General features: G+C 31.0%; 1 protein-coding gene across 1 annotated transcript; it reads left to right on the top strand.

The window, feature by feature from the left end:
- The first annotated feature begins 191 nt into the window (after positions 1–191).
- Positions 192–19,782, top strand: LOC141449874 (peptidoglycan recognition protein 3-like). The gene is made up of 5 exons (XM_074119774.1): positions 192–323; positions 2,489–2,959; positions 16,984–17,118; positions 18,212–18,747; positions 18,857–19,782. The coding sequence occupies exons 2-5, from the start codon at positions 2,602–2,604 to the stop codon at positions 19,433–19,435; spliced, it is 1,608 nt and encodes a 535-aa protein (XP_073975875.1). The 5' UTR covers positions 192–323; positions 2,489–2,601; the 3' UTR covers positions 19,436–19,782.
- The last annotated feature ends 1,474 nt before the right edge of the window (positions 19,783–21,256 follow it).

Raw genomic sequence — 21,256 nt, forward strand, 5'->3', positions numbered from 1 at the left:
AAATAATTTTCGAACTATTCATATTCTCAGAGTCAAAAAGTTAAGTAATTTGCTTACTCAATCAGCATCTATCTCGATTGCTGGATCATAACTATCGATGACATACGGAAAACTTTTTTATAATACTGAGTACATTTAGGATATTTCTTTGATTTATAACAACAACAATAGTTTATGAACTATTATTGTTTTTAAAGGCTAGTTTATGAGCTAGTGTTGAACTGAAATGTTTTGAAGAGGCTTGTTTGGCTAAATACAAATTCATTATGGAATTGCGCCAGCAGCACGCACCCCGCAGCTGTAATTTGTAATTTTGAAAGAAGGTAAAAACCTTTTTTTAAAGTTCAGATTTTAACAATGTTAGACAGTATTAGACAACAAAAATTGATAACCAAACAGAACCTTTGTGCAGTGTACATATTAACTAATTTATTCGGGAATTCTGGCTTAATGGTTGAGTATCACAGAATGTTCACCAAAAACTTAGATAAGAATGAAGAAAAGACTAGAGTTTTTCTTTGTTTTTTCCTAATTTAATGTTAAACACCAATCATTTTCAAACTTGTTCTGCTTTTTAAACATGTCTAGAGCAAATATTAGTCTCAAAAACAAAAGACCGGTTTTTAATTTTCCAGCGAAGTTTTGCGACAATGTAGCGAATACGAGTGACATTCACTGCACTCTCACGCTGAGTTACCGAGTTAAAGTCCTAAACCCGTCCTTTGATCAGAGTTTTCTAAACTGTGTGGCGGAAGACATTCGCAGGGGGAAAAACCCTGTTTTTAACTGCAATATCATTTGGAGCCTTATAAGCCACTGAATTAGAAATGTTACTTAGGTCAATTATTTCACGTTAGGCCATGAAATAAGCTAGGAAAATGGTACATATTAGTATATCTTAGTAGATATTAGCATGCCTGAACTAACTAATACACTAAAATGATTGAAGACTTTTTCTTTTAAAAACTTTTCAAAATACACATCCTTATCTTGCAATCCACTAATTGTTTTTTTCGGCGCATCGACAGCTTGGCCATTAGCACTAATAATTGTATTTTTCACCATTTCTATCAGAAGAGCGAATAGCCAAATATTATTCAACCATTTGTTTTTCAGGATGAATTTATTGTAACGAGGAACATGTATTAAGATGTTCTGTAGTCATATCTTCTATATCGCACATAGGTGAATGAACAGGCTCGTAGGTGAATTAAGTGCACCCATTCTAAGAAGATGGAACTGGAGAATATCATTGCCAGTGATATGTCTAAAGATGCTGTAGATCTTCGCAAGCCCTATGGGCGTCCTTTCATTAGGTCAAGAATGGAAGCATAACACTTTTCCTCGTAGTACCTCATTTCTTCAAGGATACTTTTCACTAGTTCAGGGAAAATCCTTCTGTGCTGGTTAGGGATGCATTCGGGTTGTGGTTGGATAGCTCCAAATGTTCGTTGCCATATATCCCACGACGTACCTCAACTTATTGCAAAGTTACCTCCTCAACAGTCTCAGTGATAACAGCTAGCCCATTTAAAACCTTTCTTTTTTGTTAAACAAAAAATGATGCTTTATCAACACTCTAGGATACTTTTATAATAACTATTAAGTAAAAATCCTGTAAGATACAGATAATTAAAAAAATCATAGCATTTTAGAGCACTAATAAACTCTTAAACTTTTTTTAAAGTGATCAATATTTTTTATTAAAATTTTTAAAATGAATTTTACAAGATAAATTGAAGAAAAATGGATATGTTTTAAACTCTGCTTCAGCATGTATAATTCGTTTTTATAACAATCCTCCAGATCTTCAGTGGTGGACTGAAGCTCTTGGAAATGAACCTATTTAACAAACACTTTTTAATATTTATAGTTCAACACTAAATCACTAAGTCTTAAAAATTAGGATTTTGCTGAAAGGAAATAATAAAGAATTTGTTTTTAAACCTTCAGATCTTGATATAGTTTAATTTTTCACCTTACTTAAGAAAGTAATTATAATATATTTAATGTTGAATCAGTGATTATTAAATTCATATTTTTTTAAAAAATAAGATGAAGAATGTTTGGAATAATCTTAGAAAATAGTTAATATTGACAACAATTTGCTAAAAGTAATGGTACTGCAGTGTCTTGAAGTTTCAAAATTTAATTTGGTAAGTAGATAATTTTGAAAATAATTGACTTCTGCCTGCTGCATTTTTTTTTGTTTTTTCAAGCAATAAAAGCCTGATAGATCTTATAAAGCTCATGGCCAAGGCTTCGGTAGCCGGTGCCAGGAAAAATGTTTTTAAGCAGGAAAAGATCTTTCAAGCACATAAAAAATGTTTAATTTGTATTTAGTTTACGATTAAATTTTCTCAACTTTTATTGCTTAGTTAGTAACTTTTTGACTAATAAAGTATGACTTTATGACTATGATAATAAGTGCATGCCAGTTTGTATATGCTATATGCTAAATGAAAAGAAGCTAAAATTGTCTTTATAGATAAGTGGAGGGGCCGGTCAGACAGGGTATTACTCCCCACTCACTTCTCACGGATTTCTAATCATAAGTAGCAGTATGGAACAAAGAGTAAGATGTGATGCTAGAACAATGTGATGGAAGATTTGGATTTGGCAGAAAACATTGAAACTGATAACATAAAATGGCCAGATTCCAAAGAAATTATCCTCTCACCTAGAGATTATGAATTAGAAAATTGTGCATTTGAAGATGATGCGGATACCGAATCAACAGTTTCTGTAAATGATGTAGAAGATATATCGCCACAACATTTAGAAAGTAAAGTTGGACAATTAAATATAAGTAGTTGTCCTGTGGTAAATGTCGGAAATCAAGCTTACTACCATGGTGATGTCACTATTCAGCAATATGTGCTCAGTTCAAAGGATGCTCAAAAAGCTCTTCCTAGTGATTTAAAAGGTCAAGTGACATTTATTGGAGCAGTAAACAAAGGTAAATATATAGTTTTTTATATACACAAAGTCGGAAATGATTTATTTTTATTAAATACATTTTTTTGTTTTTAGATTTATTTGAGTTGTGTCAATTGTGTTTACAACTTGTTTTCAAATGGGTGTTTTTTATTTTATTTTTATTTTTTTTTATAATTCGAGTGAAACTTGCTCTTATTAGTATAGATTTTATGCTTGTGTATTCGGGTCATGACTAGTCGCTTGGTTTAATGCAGCTTCAGAATTTTGTCCATCTGTTTGAATTGATCATTTGACTGGAAGTTTTAAAGTAAAATTATAGAGTTTCTGTTAACGCGCATCACATAAGGCTCATTATTATTCAAGAAGTACATTAAACTGGCCGTTATTATAAGGCACTAAATACCTCCAATTAAAAGCGTTTATTTATGATAACTGAATGAAATAAATAAAGGTGAATTTTTTAAAATAGAAACTACTGCTACATTACTAATCCTTATAATTGTGGTACCATCAATAAAGATATGAAAAATTTATTTATAAGAAACCAACAGTAAAAATTTACCAAAAAAAAAAAAATTGGAAAAGATTATTAATCTATTGCCGAATATAGCATTATAAATATTGTTAAACCACGCCTTTAAATTTTATTTTTTTAAGTCGGAATGTTTAAAATTTTAACTTAAGGGAAATTGTTATTTGCAATTATTTGAGGAACCCCAACTTTAAATTTATTAATTAATATTATAATAAGTTTTTAATTTTGGATGTTCAGATGCGCACATTTTTATCGGAATTCCACAGGAAACTTATGCAGGTTTCAAGGTTTTACCAAGAACGATAATTATTAACATCAATGCTTTTTAATCCTCCATTAAACAGAGTGTAAGATAATTTGTTGCACCGAGACGCTACGCTAGCTCTACCAGTCGTTTTTCAATACAGTGTATTACATACAACTTAATTTATCAACAAACTTTCCTTGTTGACCTCCCATTCTAATAAAAACAAAATTTAGATGGAACAACCAGTTTTATTACACATTTGATAAGATGTTATCTTTTGTGTAGATATATGTTTTTTTATTTAAACATACTTTTGATCTTTGACTTTAGTTTGATGAAATGAAATTTTTAAAAAATATTAAATTAATATTAATAACTATATTTTGCTTAAAATCAAGCTGGATTGTTTACCTTAACTAATGCGTAGCACTGATACTCTGTTGTTTTTTTTTAGAATTTTATTTGATGTAGAAATATGAGAAATTGGTGTAAACACAAGTTTATTAGCTGCCTCTGGCAAGAAGCAGATTTAGTTAGAAATAAAGCACGACTGAAAAATACGCATCTTTTCCTAATTCTTTTGACAGATTTCCTTAACGTATTATTTTACCTTTGAACAGTAGTAGTATTCTTCAGTAGTAGTACATTTCAGTACGTGGTATTTTTTAATGATTACTAGCCTTGCTTAATAGTATTTTCTTTCTATTTTTATTTTATTTTTTTGGGAGGGAGGCTCACCGAAATTGGTTATTAGCGAAATGAAAGGAATGTGGTGACATCAAGTTTTTTTTTTTTCAAACAGTATTTAAAATGAACAAAGCCAAGCACACAACTTCAAGAAGCTTAGCCCTGAATTCAATACTATCATTGACGAAGAATATGTCAAAATCGAAGAAAATATGTTAAACATTATATACATAATCAAACACCCTACCTCAATTAATACGAGAACGGTTAAATAAATATAAAGTTAAAAAAGCAGAGGCCGTCATCGCACTCACCTAATTCGTAAGCCAAACTAGGTACGACCTTCGCAAAAACCTTCCTGTCTAACAGAGCTACTGATGTAAACAATAATCCACATAAACGAGGCAGTTAGATAAAAAGGCTTCACATTCACCTTCTGATGACTAATGTATTATTTCGGTGGATCCAAACTTAAACGCCGGTAGCATGTAGACAAAGTATCAAATTTCTGCGAGTTTTCTGTTTTAGTTAATGTACAAACACACCCGCATACACACCAAACAACAACATAGTGTACACTTTACTGTATTAAAAATTTAAATATTTAATATGGTACCTCAATTATCTTTTCCCACATTTTTTTTGTTTTTATTTGAGGCGCATCAACAACTAAACTGCTAAGGCTAACAAAGGTGTCCGGAATTTTTTCAGTGCATTGCCGGCCTCATGTCGCAACTCTTTATAATCTACAGACTTTTTAAGAGAGAATCTAAAGTGAGTCGGCTAAACATGAAGTCGCGACATAACAAACCTTCTAAATAAACATAATAAGTAAATCTTTCCACCATGATTATTGTTGTAATTCTGACTAATTTTATTTTATCTAAGAATAGAATAATGCTTCTTATATAAAGAAGATAAAAGACAGGAAATAAAATTATTAAAATTATTGAATTATTATTTAAATACAAAGAACTTTATTATTTTACCGCTTATCGACCTTGTATCTTCATTAATTTCCATCTATTGGAAATGAAAGCGGTGTTTAAAAACCTTTTTATAGAATTTCGGCAAATTAATTCCATTCTTCAGGAGAGATGATTTTATTCGTATTTTTGATTAATTATATCATCACCACCAACGCTCTACGAATAAAAATTATACATATATAATTAATATCAATAATTTTTAATAACTTAATTGAAATTGTATATCTAATATTTTTCGTGATTGTTTTTTAATTTTTTGGTTTGGTCGACACTTGTGTGTAGATGTTTTACCAGCCATAAGTATTGAAATTCCTTCTTTTTTTTTTGTAGTTAAATAGTAAACGACAAATAATATGTAAATGTCTTGGCTTATTTTTCAAACAATTTTCAAACTTTTATTTTTATTTTTTGTATTGTCTTAATAATGAATAGCTGGAATGGGGGAAATGTTTGTATTAGTATGCTTGTCACTGTCCTTGATGCCTTTCTGTGAAATAATAATAACTAAGAGTTAACTGACTAATAATATTCAGTTAATGCCAATAACACTAACGCTTTGGTTTCATTTTTTTTTTTATTTATATGTCACTATTATAAGTATGAAAAATAAAATAAATCTGGTGTAAAACGTTTTTGTTCTTTAAATGAAATCTCGTTTCAGACATTGGGGGCCCATGTACCACGTAGAAACGGTGACAGGAAAGAAAGTGATTTTACACTTTATTTGCAAAACAATAAAAAACTGTATGTAAACCATAGCCATTTGCGGAGATACACTAATCAGAGATTAGATTTAAATCGTTAGGATTTACCAATGAGGACATCCAGTTTGAATGTACATATTCAAAGTTTTGATGAATCTTACTATAAATATGTACTCCCCTACTCCAAGTCATTGTTTCAGGCTGTTACATTCCAGGATTAAAAAAAAAAGTTGTGATTTCATTAAGTGCAGAAAGTGAAAATCGGAGATTGATTCTAGCAATTTTTTTATATTCTTTTCTGAAAAAAAAAAATCGATAAAAGCTGTCAAATTTTACAAGATTGTATTACATCCCATCAAGCTGTAAGTTAACACCAGAAAGAGCGTATGTTATAACGAGTGATCAATGTAGGAGGAAAATTATTTGGAGTCATGCAGTTCGTCACTTCCCTCATAAACGATATGAAAAGATGACACATTTTGACAGATAACTTCCTCTTATTTTAATAATACGAGGTATTCTATTTCCGCAGATTTTTGATTACAAGTTACTTCCGGAATCTTCTGCGATTCTTAAATTACGAAAAAACCTCTTTCCGTTTTTAAAAGCTAAGGTTTACGCTTTATGTGATCATCGTAACTTTTAATCATCTGGTAGGAACATACTCGCTACATTCTCTTCCGACAATCTTGAAGATTCTAATTAAAAGATTTTATTATACTATTGTATTATATAACTTAATATTATTCTATATTATACTATAGGAAAGCCTATCACTGTTAAACAGTAGATTCTGATTCAGTACTTGTCTTTTGCCTTTGCATTTTTGTAATATATTTAACCTAGCACAACATAAAAATAGAGCCGTTTTCGAGAAAAACGCAATTAAAAATAAATAGCAATTAGAAGTACACTTGAGTTTCAAGGATTTTGAGGGCTATATAATATTCGGACGTCCCCTGAGGGACCCCAAACTAGATATGAGCTGTTATTTTTGAAAGTGGTATAAGTCCACTTTTCCATGTATCGAATATTTAAGGTTTTGCATTTGAATTAATTTAAAAATATTCGTAAACCTTAATCTATACAAGTGATGTTATTAACACTATACACCTTTTAAATTTTATTATGAAATAATAATTATTACAATTCTTAAAAAAATAAACGATTTTTTTTGCCTCCCAATGGAGTTATTCCACTTTCAAAAATAACAAATTACAAGAAATAAAAACAGGAGTAAATTTAAGTCCATATTTTTATAGACATAGCTTTTCTGAAATGGGTTTTTATGTAAAAAGTAATAATTAAAATGAAGACATTTAAATACACGAATAACCAAGTTTATTTTTTTTAAATTTCAGTTATATTAAAAATATAAAATACTTCGTTATGATCTTTAAAGCAAAAAAAGATATTTTAAACTTAGTTTTCTTTTACAGTTAGCATAATATCTGCTAACGATCAGCGTACACTGAAGTAGCAATAATCAAAAATAATTGCAATAAGAAAGTTGTTTTAATAATAATTATTAGAAATGGACTTATTCCACTTTCAAAAAAAAAAATTTGTGATAACATTTTATAGTCAAAATTCTTTTGTTACTTTATAAAAAAAAATCGTACTCCATTGAATATATGATTATAAATATGGGAAGAATGTGTCTATATCTTACGGAAATTACCATTAACTAATTTTTTTAAAAATTGGACATACCACTTTCAAAAATAACAGCTCATATATAGCTTACTGCAATTTTAAGTTTTTATGTAGTGTTATGGAGTCCTCAAAACGGACATCAGTGCAAAATCGTGTTTGAATGCTTGATAAAAATATCATCTTTTTGTTTTTTTTTATTTAGAAGACAAATTAAAAACTGAAAATCACAGAAAGTTTAAATTTCAATATTTTTCATAGTTTTAGTATCCATTTTATCTAAGCTTGACAAACAGAGCGATGGTTTATAAAACAATCAATAAGGTATTTCTCACATATCGTGGTTACAGTATGGAAGAGGAGGGCATATTTGAATGAATAGGGGGCACCTTTAACACATCTCGCCAAATAAACATTTATTTAGTATTTAAAACATTTATGATTGGTAATTTTCTCCATATTTTGTGGTAAATCTGTTGTATAATTGACAGAGTTTCTCCTCGTTTTCATTGTTTGTAAAGTCAGAATTGAGGAATATTATATTTTGTAAGGTGGAAATAAAATTTTTGTTGCAGCTTGGAAGTGCATTGTGAAGATTGTAGTGGAAAAGGTGTAAGTATTGTTAGTCCATATTACCATTTGGTGTATTGGATCCAGATCAAACACCAGGATTATGTGCAACGGAGTTTATTCTCTCATAACTCATAACTCGTTTCACATTTTGTCTCTCTCTTCGGATCCAAAACCCAAAACCAGATACCAAATTAACCACAAAACTTAACATACAATTCTGAATACCAATAATGTTCATAATACACAAACCACATGATAGTTATTCCAATACTCTAAAATAGAAACCAATATGTTGTGCACTAACATTTGGAATTCTTATTTTTAAACCTAGTATTTACAAAAGTCTGTTTGGTTGCAAAAAGTGTTGGATTTTTTCTTTTACGGAAGGAAAGGGGGCACATTTCAACATCTCAGTTAATATGTGCCCTACCGACCTGCAAGTTTGTGATTTTCTTTGTTTAATCGCAGAGAAGGGGAAAGTGGTCCGAATCTACATTAAGAAGTGCGACAAACCGAATTATTTTGTTCAATTTTCCTAAACCGATAACTTGGGGTATAACATCCCGAATTGAGTCATTCTTGAACTAGATTTCAGTGGTTTTAAAGAGAAAGTAATGTGGTAGTGAGAGAAATAACTGATAGAAGGTAGATTCAGAGTAAAGTAATATCATTTCTTTCTATTTTATATTGTGTTCAAAGCTACCCCCACCAGTGGGGCAGATATTAACATTTGACACAACATTTTTAAATTCAAAAAAATATAGATTTGTATGTAAAGTACCAACTTTTTATTGATATAGATCTCTTAAGAAGACTTGAAGGTTATCAAAAACAAAATAAAATGGTTCAATAATACGATTCTGTGCACTCTGTAACAGAAAATGTAAATTCTGTTCAAATGTGCCACCCTCTCCCCTACTTTCTGAAAGAAATTGAAAAATTGTAAATATTTAGAGAAAGAAAGTTCTAAGAAGAGACTATGGACCTGTGTGTAAGAATGGTCGACGATATACGATGAAAGAATCCCATTAAACTTATCACGAACCGGACGTAGAAAACCGGTAATGATTAGTGATGACTAAGAGTATAAGAGAAACCAAAAAGAAATTTCTGGGAGAAATAAATAATTAGGATTGACGTAAATGAATTCGATGAAATAAAAATACTCTTGGTATTTCCTACTTGTTGGCGATTACAAATTTAAAATACCAAGTAACAGTATTTATGTATATTTTTCAAACAGTAGAATTGAAATAAATTTGGTAATCATCTGTGGTTTACTTACGGCTGTAAGTTAACAAGCTTCTGACTCCTCATGGGGAATTTATCTGTTAAATTGTTAAGAAAAGCAAAAAAAAAAATTGCTTTTTGGTTTTTTGCTTATTATTTATTTTATTCTGTTTATAAGTTATGAACCATTACTGAAGAGTCCACTGCTTGCATAAATGAAAATATTGCATATATTACAAAAGATAAATAATAGATTACAGATTCTTATCTTTTTACAAAATGAAAGTGAAACCTGATATCCTTTCATTTTTAACTAAAACAAAATTATATGCTGAAGATTTATAACTAAACAAGTTAAAGAAGTTTCGTTCATCAAAAACCAATTTTTGTTTTTATTTATTATCGAGAACATTGTCTGAACGGTTTTTTTGTATTTTTTTTTACCAATGAAAAATAAAACAAAATCGTCAGGAATGCGCCTTTCGCAGAATTTTGTACGGCGAACGTTATACCGAAATGAAGTGCATCCCCTTCATCCGTAGGATTCAGGCTTTACAAACAGAAGATTATGGCCCATTCTCACATAAATGCTACAAATGGTTTCTAAGATCCAGGCCTTTTTAGCTAGTATTCTGTGGATTGATGAAGCTTATTGTACGAGGGTCGTTTGAAAAGTCCGTGCAAAAATAAAAACTACTTAATTTTTTGGGGTAAACCTTTTTTATTTTTCAACATAGTCTCCTTTTAGGCTTATACACTTCGTCCAACGCTGCTCTAGTTTGTTGATCCCTTCCGAATAATAGGATTTGTCCAAGTCTGAAAAATAGCCATTCGTTTCTGCAATCACCTCCTCGTTTGAATAAAATCTTTTTCCCGCCAGCCATTTCTTCATATTGGGGAACAAATAGTAGTCCGAGGGAGCCAAGTCTGGAGAATAGGGGGGATGTGAAACGAGTTGGAACCCTATTTCCATTAATTTTGCGACCATAACTGCTGAGGTGTGAGCTGGTGCGTTGTCGTGATGGAAAAGGACTTGTATGAGAAAATGTTTAAATAACTACCATAAAAAGTAAACTAGTAGCCTATTTTTTCAGGAAGGGCTTATCGTCCAACTACCATAATTAATTTGATATCGTGGACGGGGGCGGAAGCACATAATTGATTATTAAAAATTTTTTTCCTAAAATAACTATCATAATTAATAACTATTGTCTCTACTGAATCAACATTGCTTTAAACACCTGGATAGGCATTTTTAATATTCAGTTATTTTGAATTTTTCACATTAGCCTCACGTAGTGAACTAAATGGTTACTAAATTCTGAAGGCGAACTGAATGGTTAAATAGCCATTTCCGAGGGTAGGTCGTGAAGCCCCTATGGTCTCTAAATCTAAATAATCTTGATTTTTATCTTTGTGGTCACTTAAGCATCTCGTACATACTGCTGTAACGTTTACCTCAGAACAGTTACTTAAATTAAGTCGTGGGTGCTGTCAATGAAATTCGCAATAATGTTGTGCTAAGTGTTTACCCTTATATGATTAAAAAACTTACAAAACGAACTCGTGAAGCACATGCTGATGATTTATTATGAGTCACTAATTTTGCTCTTATAAAAAATTGGTAAGAATTGTAGTTTTGTTTTACATTGGTAAAGAGATATAAATGTATTTTAAGTCTTAATAAAACTTTGATCTTTTATAGTTCTGTAATTAAAGACTTACGTTCATATAACATTTTTAAATGAAAATTTCTTACCATTCATTCACTCGAATTCATCCCTCGAAAAAAGATAAATAAATTTTAGACACAATTAATACTCTTGTCTCTCTTCCTAACGCAAACACAATTAAAAAAGTTCTAAAAACAGTATTATTTTTTGTATAAAGTAATTGCATTCTTGCAAAAAAAAAAAAATTATGCAACAAATTTTTTGAAACTGATGATCTTTACTGGAGTTTAATATTAAAAATAAATATACCATCTAAGATTTCATTTTATGAAAATAAACAATAAATAACATTCGAAAATAATATTTTGTACAAATAACTAAACACTTTTTTGCACTGTACTTCACTTTAATAATTTCTCCCACCACGGAAAATCCATGTCCAATAGAACAACGAATTATTCGACTGGCTTTTGGTCCAGTATCTAACAGACAACCACTACTAGAACACATTGAATTCAACATGTCTACTAGTGAATTTCGTGTAGAACAAGAAGTAAAATCAGCGGTTAATTGGTGTAGCAGAGCACAATGTCCAGAAGAAATTCAGAAGGAATTGAGTAATGCGAACACTGACAGGTTTTCAACCAATATTTCTTATGTAAAATATTTGGAAGATACTGTTAAAAGTTTAAGTGAAAAATTTGAAACCATTACCAAAGATATGCAGCATATTATTGAAGGAAATAATGATATTAAAACTGAAGTAAAAAAATTGAGAAAAGAATTGGAAATTGCAGTAAATGCAGGCCCACAAAAGCTACTCCAGAGAAGAGTTGTTAATAGCGGAGACGAACGGCGCCTAGGTAAACTTACGGATGCGATTTCTATTGGCAACTTGACCAATTTCCAAGACCCAGCTTACAATGAATTGGGTGAGGCATAATGTTTTAAGTAAATTTTATGAACTACTCGATTTTTAAAATTCAATTGAAGCAATTTTATTAATGAATTACTAATAAAACGGACTACAAGGAGTTAAAAAACAATTCTAATAAACTTTTACTCATAGACTCACATTATATTTTATTTAGTGACAAAATGTTCTTTCAGTTATCTAATCTATTAAAATTTTGGATCTCTATAATTTAGCATTTTCCAAAATTAGTAGCACATTACACATTCAGATTAATCCCTACTTCAAAAAATAAATGAGTAAACTTAATGAAACAATAAAATAAAAAATGAAAATATTGAGCTATTTGAGTTGATTTAGTTTTAAATTCCACTTTCATTTCTTTATCACTTAAGTAGGTTAAATATCATTCAGTGAATTAATTTTTTTTTTTTTGTGCAGTTTTTTTTTCATTTTTCGGGTATCAATCTCTTGGTAGATCCTGGCTTTTTAAGAAGTCTTTCTAAGCAGAATCACATTGGTGAGGTTAGGTTGTACCATGCTTATGTCTTCGATTAGCACCATTTGCAGCAGACATGCTTAAGTTAGTGATTGCCCGTAATTGTCCGGTATAATATAAAGAAAAAAAATCTTTTCATTAAAAAGGAAATTCATAGTTCCTCAGAACAACTACAAAACCTACCCCCATTAAATTGTCATTTATTTTGATTATTCAATTTTTTTGTTCAATTGTCCCAATCATATTGGGTATCTTCACTTGGGTATCAACCAGAATGGAAAGTTCTTTGTGCTTTTATCTTCCATAATAATAAGGCTTTAATAATATCTTATTTATTATTTTCTCTGGTCCGTTTTATGTATATATCAAAATATTTTCCTTGACTGAGAGCTGCAAGATCTCTCTACCAACTCCAAACATTAACCAGGAATGTTGTCAATATTTAACCAATTTTGTGTGTGTGTGTTTTTCATTTTTTCTAAAGTAGTTCCTACCCTTAAATTGGTATTCTAACGGTTTTTACCAGTAGAACTACAATTTTCATTTGCGTCATTTTTCTATGAAACATTCATTTAATGGAATTTTAAGAAGCCCTTTCTTTTAACAATTCATTTAACAGCCTTTAGGGAAAGGAGTTGTTAACGCTTTACTCTAAAGTCCTATTTCAGAGAAAAGTTCTGTTCTATCACCTGTGTTACTTGAAAAAAAAAAGTGCGCGGTCAAAATACTCAATTTCAAGAAAAATTGACCTTCAATGAGAATATGAGTTTTATAATTTTAATAGGATTTTATTGCGTTGCTGAAATTCTGAGTAGGTAGAAAAATAATTTGAAACTAGTTATTATTATTATAGTGATTATTGTAGGGAATTATAGTGAGGTATAAATCGAGTAAGTGATTACATCAGATGTATTTGCTCCTGCAATGGTACTTTATTTCGCTTCCTTTATTTGAGAAAACAGACGGTATTTACTTTGTCCTAATGGGGGGAAAAAAACTTAAAACTGCGTAACAAGCTGCGCTTTTCCACACTGTTTTGAATTGACTGGCAGTATGTTGAAAAACAATGCAAAAAAGTAACGAAAAACACACTAGAGTGGATAAATTTATTGATGATAAAGACGGATGTAGCGAACCTAACTTCCTCATTAAAAATAATATAAACTTTTTTTTTCGCGACAACAACCGTTCATTTACGCACAACAGTTTTTCCCCACGCTGGTAGGAGCTCTTATTATTATTTTTATGAGCTCCATTCCAACTAGCCGAAAAAAATATTCCCTTTTTAAAAATTTCATCATAATTGATATTGTTCACTTTAGGTGATGACTGTGCCAAAACAGATTTGTCAAAGATTATAAGAGAAAAGCTGTGGGGTATACAGACCAGATTTTTTTATTATTGCATCTCCGTAATCAATAATTGCATCTATTGGGATTACATAATACCACTCTGAGGGAGATAGAATAAACAATAATAATTGTAAAATAATTTACTGATTTATTACAATTTGGTTTGGAAGATGTTTTATAAAAAAATGATGTGTACAAAAACTGCACCATATAACTGGCCAAAAATATATACTACATAGACTACAGATGAAAACTATGTTCGCTCCCTATGTACCTTTAACTGGTGTGTTTCCTAAATACAAAAGAATTCTTGTCTTATTAATTTACAAATATTCTTAACCTCAAGAAGCTAAGTACACAAGTTTGTGGGAAATACAGCTTTAGATTTACATTTTTTAACGTACCTCTTAATAAAATCATTGCTATTTAATTATTAATGCTAATTATTATTCAGTTCTGCAGTAAGAAGAAAGTTTATTTCTTCTGTCATTTTTTAAATTGAGGTTTTAAGGCCCTGCTTATAAAGAATCTGGCGTTGATTTTGCTTACTTTACACAATTTGGAATGTTCACTATTAAATTTTTCTAACCCCCTTCATTTTATAATAAATTTAGCTTCATATAATTTTAGTTAGGTAATTTTAATTTCACACATTATTTTTATTGTTTTTTTAGGAGAGAAAAGGTACCTGAACATGAACAAATGTCCGAACAAAACTGTAGAATGGACTCACCCAGTGATGGCATCTTACCGGTCAACCGTTTTTTAAAATTATGAAACCTTAGGGAACCGCTTATTAAAAATAAATGAATTAGTCTGACTTCAGTTTTGAAGCGTGCGCTATGCCCTGCAGTGTTGTAAGTGTAGACTGCCTAAGTCGGGAGCCGTACAAAATTGCAACCGTGCCGTAATCTATGCCACAATAGTGTAAACTGCAGAGGTTGCAGTAAAAAATAAAGAATAGGTTCCTAGATATCACTTGACTTTATGGAACCGGTTCCTAAACCGGTATGCCATCACTGGTCTTAAGAATACTCCCTCAAAAATATTCTATTGAAATATTTTGAATAAAATAAGAGATTATTGTTTGATTAGATTGATGTAAATATTTGGAGGAAAGCTTGGCTACAAACAGTATTCAGGTGACGAATGAACACAAGTTTTTATTTATAACTGCCAAATGAACAATTTGATTAAGAATTTGACTGGTTTTAAAAATTGCTTGTTCATTGAATGCTTTTTTTTCTGCTTCTTTTTTCTAAGCTTTTAAAACAAGATGTCGGAAATTCAAGCAGTTATTATGATTGGTATAAAACCTAATCTTTTGAGATTTGCAAGTAAACCAGCAGCTGTGTGAAACATTTTCAAGAAGGCTGCAAAATATTTGAAATAATGAATGCCAGATTGTTTTTTTACCAAGCTTAATTAGAATAATTAAGTATTCTTATTTTCTATTTTATAAATTTTGTAGGCATGAAGTTTCTTCTTTCAATTCCGTGAGAATTGCGGAGTTAAGAAGAGACAGCAGGAGTTAATATTTAAAGTTCGGTTTTTAGTCTGGGTCGTCAGATAAATAATTGTGGGAAGCCAAAACAATTTGGAGCCTCTAAGGCGATCGATAGGCATGCAGTACAGGGCGACCCTATACTTTGGGACACCCAGCTACCTACGACTTTTGACGCTTTTGAGCTAGAGAGATACTTATGTAGGGCAGCGTGGACGTACATACCATCACACTAAATTCTACTAATCAATGCCTGAGGCTTTCCACTTAGCCTTCGCGGATCTTAACCAGTGCATACTGATTGCCGGGCATTTTCAGGCAAAATTTCTTTTCTAAAGCAATTCTAGCCTCAGAAAATATCTCCAAAGGTGATTCCAATGATTTGGTTCTCTTTTATAGACTGGAATGAGGTGAGGAAACGGTCTCTTTATCCTGTCTGATTTCGAGACCTCTAGTAGACCTGAGGAAAAACGTCAGGTGGTAAAACCCTAGAGTTTGTAAAAAGAAGTTTCTCCTAGCAGAACTTCGAGGGGCACGTTTTGCCTTTTTTATTGTTATATTTGACAGCATTGCCTTGGTAGCAGGACCATTCCTCGTATTCTAATTTACATAATGCTGCATTAAACAATTCTAAAGCCTAACCCAAAGTGAGGTTCTTAAACCTGTAATAAAAATTCATTTAGATGTTTATTAGCAATCATGGTAGCGTTTATTTAGGTGATAACAACTTAACACATTTTTTTCAATATATTCTCAACTACATTTTGAGAGAGAGATTGAAAGTGAAAAACAGCATTTTTATTTCTTTCGAGACCTCACAACCATATATTACTGAAGTAACTCTTTTTCTGAAATTTGACACCACTGCATTTACATATAATATTTGAAATTAATATCTAAAGTAAAAATGGTTTCAGTCAATGGCTGGTCAAACTTAATTTATTTATTTATTACTTAAGAACTTCTCAAATCACTCCATCGATTTAATCAAACTTTCTGTTATCAGGCTACTAGTCTCACTTTTTTGAAATATTTTTTCCGAAGTCTTTTTAAGACGTTTTTTGAGAGCTATGACTTTAAGCAGTTATAAATACATCTCATTGTCTTTTATATGAAATGGTTAAAATTGTAATGTTGAAAAAAGAATCGTCATTAGTGAGGGAAATATGATGTTAAAAGAAATTAGTGCTTTTGAGATGGTTCATGCATGTTAACCCATTTAATTGTGCTGGATGTAATACAAATAAATAAATTAATTTAAAATAAGTAATGAAAGAAATTAATGAGAAGCATTTTTAGAAAAATTTATTTAATATAACAGTATCTACAATGGTATAATATTACATAACGATCAAACGGCCTGAATTTTTGGCTTTAAGTATTCATCATAATGCAATAACGAGTTGGTTCTCGTTCCATATTTTTTTATGTATTAATAAACTTTCAATTATGCAATAATTAATATACCTTTTTTCCATTTGCAGAGGAAAATAAAAATCTTAAAAACATTGTATCATCTGTGAAACGAAGACACTTATTGTTCATATTTATTGTGATCCTTGTTTTAATTGGAATGGCTGTGACTTTAATTTTATTATTACCAACAAATGAAGAAAACGGTAAGTTAGTAATTGTATTAATGCAATGTACACGTTTGTAAAGCTTAAATGTTCATTTTATTGATATATATTATTTGCTTGTAAGTGGGTGAAAAGACTATTTTAATTTTCCAAGCCTGACTTCGAATGACTTATATATTGGCATGTTGGTTTTTTCTTCTTTTTTTCTGTGAAATCCTATTTTGAATACTTCAGTTTTCCTTCACAGCTTTACTTTTTTATTTAATTGTGTATGTTAATAATTTTTTTATTGTAACAAAGCATGTTTAATTTCTCTAGAAGTTATTTATTATAAAACATATTTGTTATCTACAAATGTGTACGTTCAAAGACTTTTATTTAGTTTTTTATTTATTTAATTATTATTATTATTTTACTGGTTTACAATAATTACGCTGATTCCATGTAACTTCTATAACCGAATTGTGAATCATTATCCAAATATTTTAGAAGATTCAAGCCGTTCTATCAGGTTGGGCATTACTTCTTATACATTATTTAAAAGAGAACAAGTAAATAAAAGTTCAATTACGTTACATCAGGTTTGTGTCTTTTGCAACAGAAAAGCACTCCTTAATTGTCCTACAGACCCTTATTGACATTTAAAAAATATTATTTCCTTCTCCAGCGAAAATAAAAAATTTTCTCTAGCCATTTTAACAATCTTCACCTCATAATTTAAAACCTGGCGAATTTCGAACCAATCCATTTTTTTTTTTTTTTTAATTTTATTTATATTAATATTCCTTTCAGTGGCCAGTCTTCGCTGATATACATCCCAGACACAGTCCATTCTTCTGCCAGTAAACAATTTTATGAAAAGAAATTACTCTTTCTTTAATTATTAATATTAAGGATTTCTAACAATTGAAATGCTTTATTAATTTTAGTCTTCTATGAACGTTAATCTTCTTTTTATCAAAATATTGCATTACAAATCTAAAGATGAAAAAAAACTACGTATTTACTTATTGTTAAAATAACAATTCTTGAAGAATTTTTTGATTTAACCCTAGTTATTCATAGAAGTCAGGTTTGGATTTATTATGGCTGGATTCTTGCGCTACAGTTACGAAAAATTGTTATTTTCCAGATGAGGAGTTAAGCAGTAACTATACTAATAGACTGGTAACACGCGGTTATTGGTTTGCCCTTCCCGAAAAGGATGGTGTTACGAAATTTGAACATCAACCACTTGATATAGTTATAGTGGGCCATACAGCTGGAAGTAGTTGTTCTCTAACTACTGCATGCTCCAGTCTGGTAAGGACATTGCAGGCAAATGCTTTCAGTCGCCAATGGTACGATATTGCCTACAACTTCTTAGTGGGTGGAGACGGCTACATTTACGAGGGAAGGGGCTGGAACAAAGTAGCATCTCATACTGCATCATACAATGCCATATCAATTGGTGTAGCGTTCATAGGAAATTTTGCTAGAGATGTGCCACCGAAAAAACAACTTGCAGCTTTTGAAATTCTATTGTCAGAAGGTGTAAAATTGGGTAAAATTAACCCAAATTATAAACTGTTTCTTCATAAACAAATCAGACCTACCGACAGTCCAGGAGCAGCTTTAAGTAATTTGTTGATGAAATGCAATCATTGGTCTCCAAATGTTCCGTTAATTGTAAAAGGAAAATAATAATTATGAAGCTGTAGGTGTAGAGCAGGAATCTTGCTTATGTACTTGCATTAATTTAGTCTATTCTATTATTCAATAAAAGGCTTATAGAAAGTTAAAGTGTTGTCATTTTTCAGAATGGGATTCTGAGATGAATGCGAATTCAACATTACTATTATATTCTCGTAAAGATTGGCATGCAGAACCGTCTCGTGGAAAGGTAGAGGATTTAAAAGTTAATCCACCTCATTATGTGATCATAGCCCACACTGCCGGCTCAAATTGCACCTCATTTACTACATGTTCCCAAAAAGTGCGTGACATTCAGATAGATCATTTAGGACGTGGTTGGAGTGATATGGGTATGCACTTCCTTGTTGGAGGTGATGGTGCAGCCTATACGGGGTTAGGATGGGGCAAGTTTGGTTCTCATACAATTCCATTTAACAGGAGAAGTATTGCTATTTACTTTATAGGTACATTTGTGTCAATTTTACCACCCCAAAGACAAATAAGGGCAGCGAAATTGTTAATTGAGGAGGGTGTAAAATTAGGTAAAATTGCACCAGATTATAAGCTATTTGCGCACAAACAAGTCTTGGCCACTGAAAGTCCAGGTGCAGCATTAATGGAAGATTTGAAAAAATGGCCTCATTGGACCACTTATGAAAAATCAGATGAATTGAAGTTGTAATAAAGTTATAATTGAGATTATCCTACGATTTACTGGTAAAAACGTTCAAAATATTTGCTATTACTTTTAATGGATCTTCTATTGTTTTGAATCTCAAGTTTGAAAATACATATAAATAGCGTTTTTAGAGAATAGGTTTGCTTCAATTTACTCCAACATTTTACTTTTCCAAATTGAACTCTTATGGAGATCAGATGAATTAAAGTTGTAATAAAGTTTTAATTGAGATTATTCTACAATTTAGTGATTGAACGTTACTCAAAATATTTGCCATTACTTTTAATACATCTTATATTGTTTTGGAACTCTGTTTTCAATATATGTAAATAACATCGTTTTTAAAGAAAGTTCGGTGTGATTTAATATACCCCAATATTTTACTTTTCCAGATACTACAGCAATTGCAGTCGGTTATATGTTTAGCAATTTCCCGCAAGAATCTAAGATTATCAACTTTTTTGTTTAATTTTAAATTGTATAATCTTCTAAAAAATCGAAGCATTTGTTTGTAACTAATAAGCCATCAGATGACAATACAATTTTAAAGTAAATATCTGAAAATATCGTCCATTAGTTGTCTGGTATTTTTCTTTGATGTAGTAACTGAAGGATAACATTAAATTAAAAGATATTCGCTACAAATTCCACGGTTAGATTTTAAGATTTAAAATTTTCTGTTGAAGAATTTATTTTTTTCTTTCCACAGCCAAAATACCCTTTTACTAACTGTTCTTTGCCCGAACTTAGAACTGCTAAATCAATCAACCTTCAAATTTTTGTAATTTGTTCCCTTAAATCTCGTTCATTTGTTTTTCAATATAACTGATTTCTATTTTCAGCCTTATTTTCTTTTTTTCATCGTTTATTGCCTTAAATATATTATCAGCTTGATATTTCTCTCATTGTTTCTAAATTTTTCCCCATTTTAGTAAAGGTTACTATCTAGTTCTTTAGTTTACTAAATGGGAAGTGATTTATTTGTAAAAGACTTTCTTTTGAGTTATTGCATGGCGCCTAAGCTGTCTGTTAATTATTTAAACATAGTTTTCTTGTCCTCTTTAAAAATTTAATGCCTCGGATGTTACTAACAGTACTGCAGAGTAAACTTTACAGTCAATATTATCGTTGAATTATCGCAAATACAGCACTTCAGACCGTACATTTACCAAAAAGTACAATCAGCTTTTCAAAAAATAAATTCATATACCCTGTCCAAGGTAAGTACATCAGACAGTATTAAAACTGCATGACCAGGATTGGGGATTAGCTCCACAGCTGGCGATCTGGAGTCCCACATGTCTTGGATTCGAATCCGGAATTTAAATGCTGGTGGCTAGATTAACCATTCTTAAGAGTTTCTTACACGTCCGTCAAGTTTCTTACACCCCCTCCGAATTTTTTAAAGATTTTTTGTACAACATTTGTTCCAACAATCTGAAAAATTTCGTTGTGCTAAATTTTTTTTTTTTTTTTTTCTTTATTAGAATTTTACAACTGCACAAATATATATGCAACAAGTAAATGTGCTAAATAAGTATAGACATGGCGTGATTGTCGTGAATGACAGTCACCCAGTGGTGACCATCGTTAGCTCCTCAGGTGATCTCGGGGCCAGCGACGCCTGAGCCGTCGTACGGGGTTTCCGGGAAGTGATTGGGATGAAAGGAGTTGTGCGAGTGGGTTGGGATGGGATCTGAGGAGTTTATGGAATTTAGTGTAGCGGGATTTAGCGAGGTTGGTTACAAATGGAATATTGAGGTCGGTATGAAGGGTGAGGTTTGACACATAGAAAGGAGCGTTCGTAATACGGCGGAGGATTTT

The sequence above is a fragment of the Rhodnius prolixus genome, unplaced genomic scaffold (genome assembly GCF_049639745.1).
Source record: "Rhodnius prolixus isolate KJV_2025 unplaced genomic scaffold, Rpr scaffold_2, whole genome shotgun sequence".
Taxonomy (NCBI): domain Eukaryota; kingdom Metazoa; phylum Arthropoda; class Insecta; order Hemiptera; family Reduviidae; genus Rhodnius; species Rhodnius prolixus.

Coding starts and splice junctions, on each gene's coding strand:
- LOC141449874 (XM_074119774.1), top strand. CDS start 2,602: ATGGAAGATTTGGATTTGGCAGAAAACATTGAAACTGATAACATAAAA. Junction 2,960..16,983: donor TATTGGAGCAGTAAACAAAG/GTAAATATATAG, acceptor TTCCATTTGCAG/AGGAAAATAAAAATCTTAAA. Junction 18,748..18,856: donor CTCCAAATGTTCCGTTAATT/GTAAAAGGAAAA, acceptor GCTTATAGAAAG/TTAAAGTGTTGTCATTTTTC.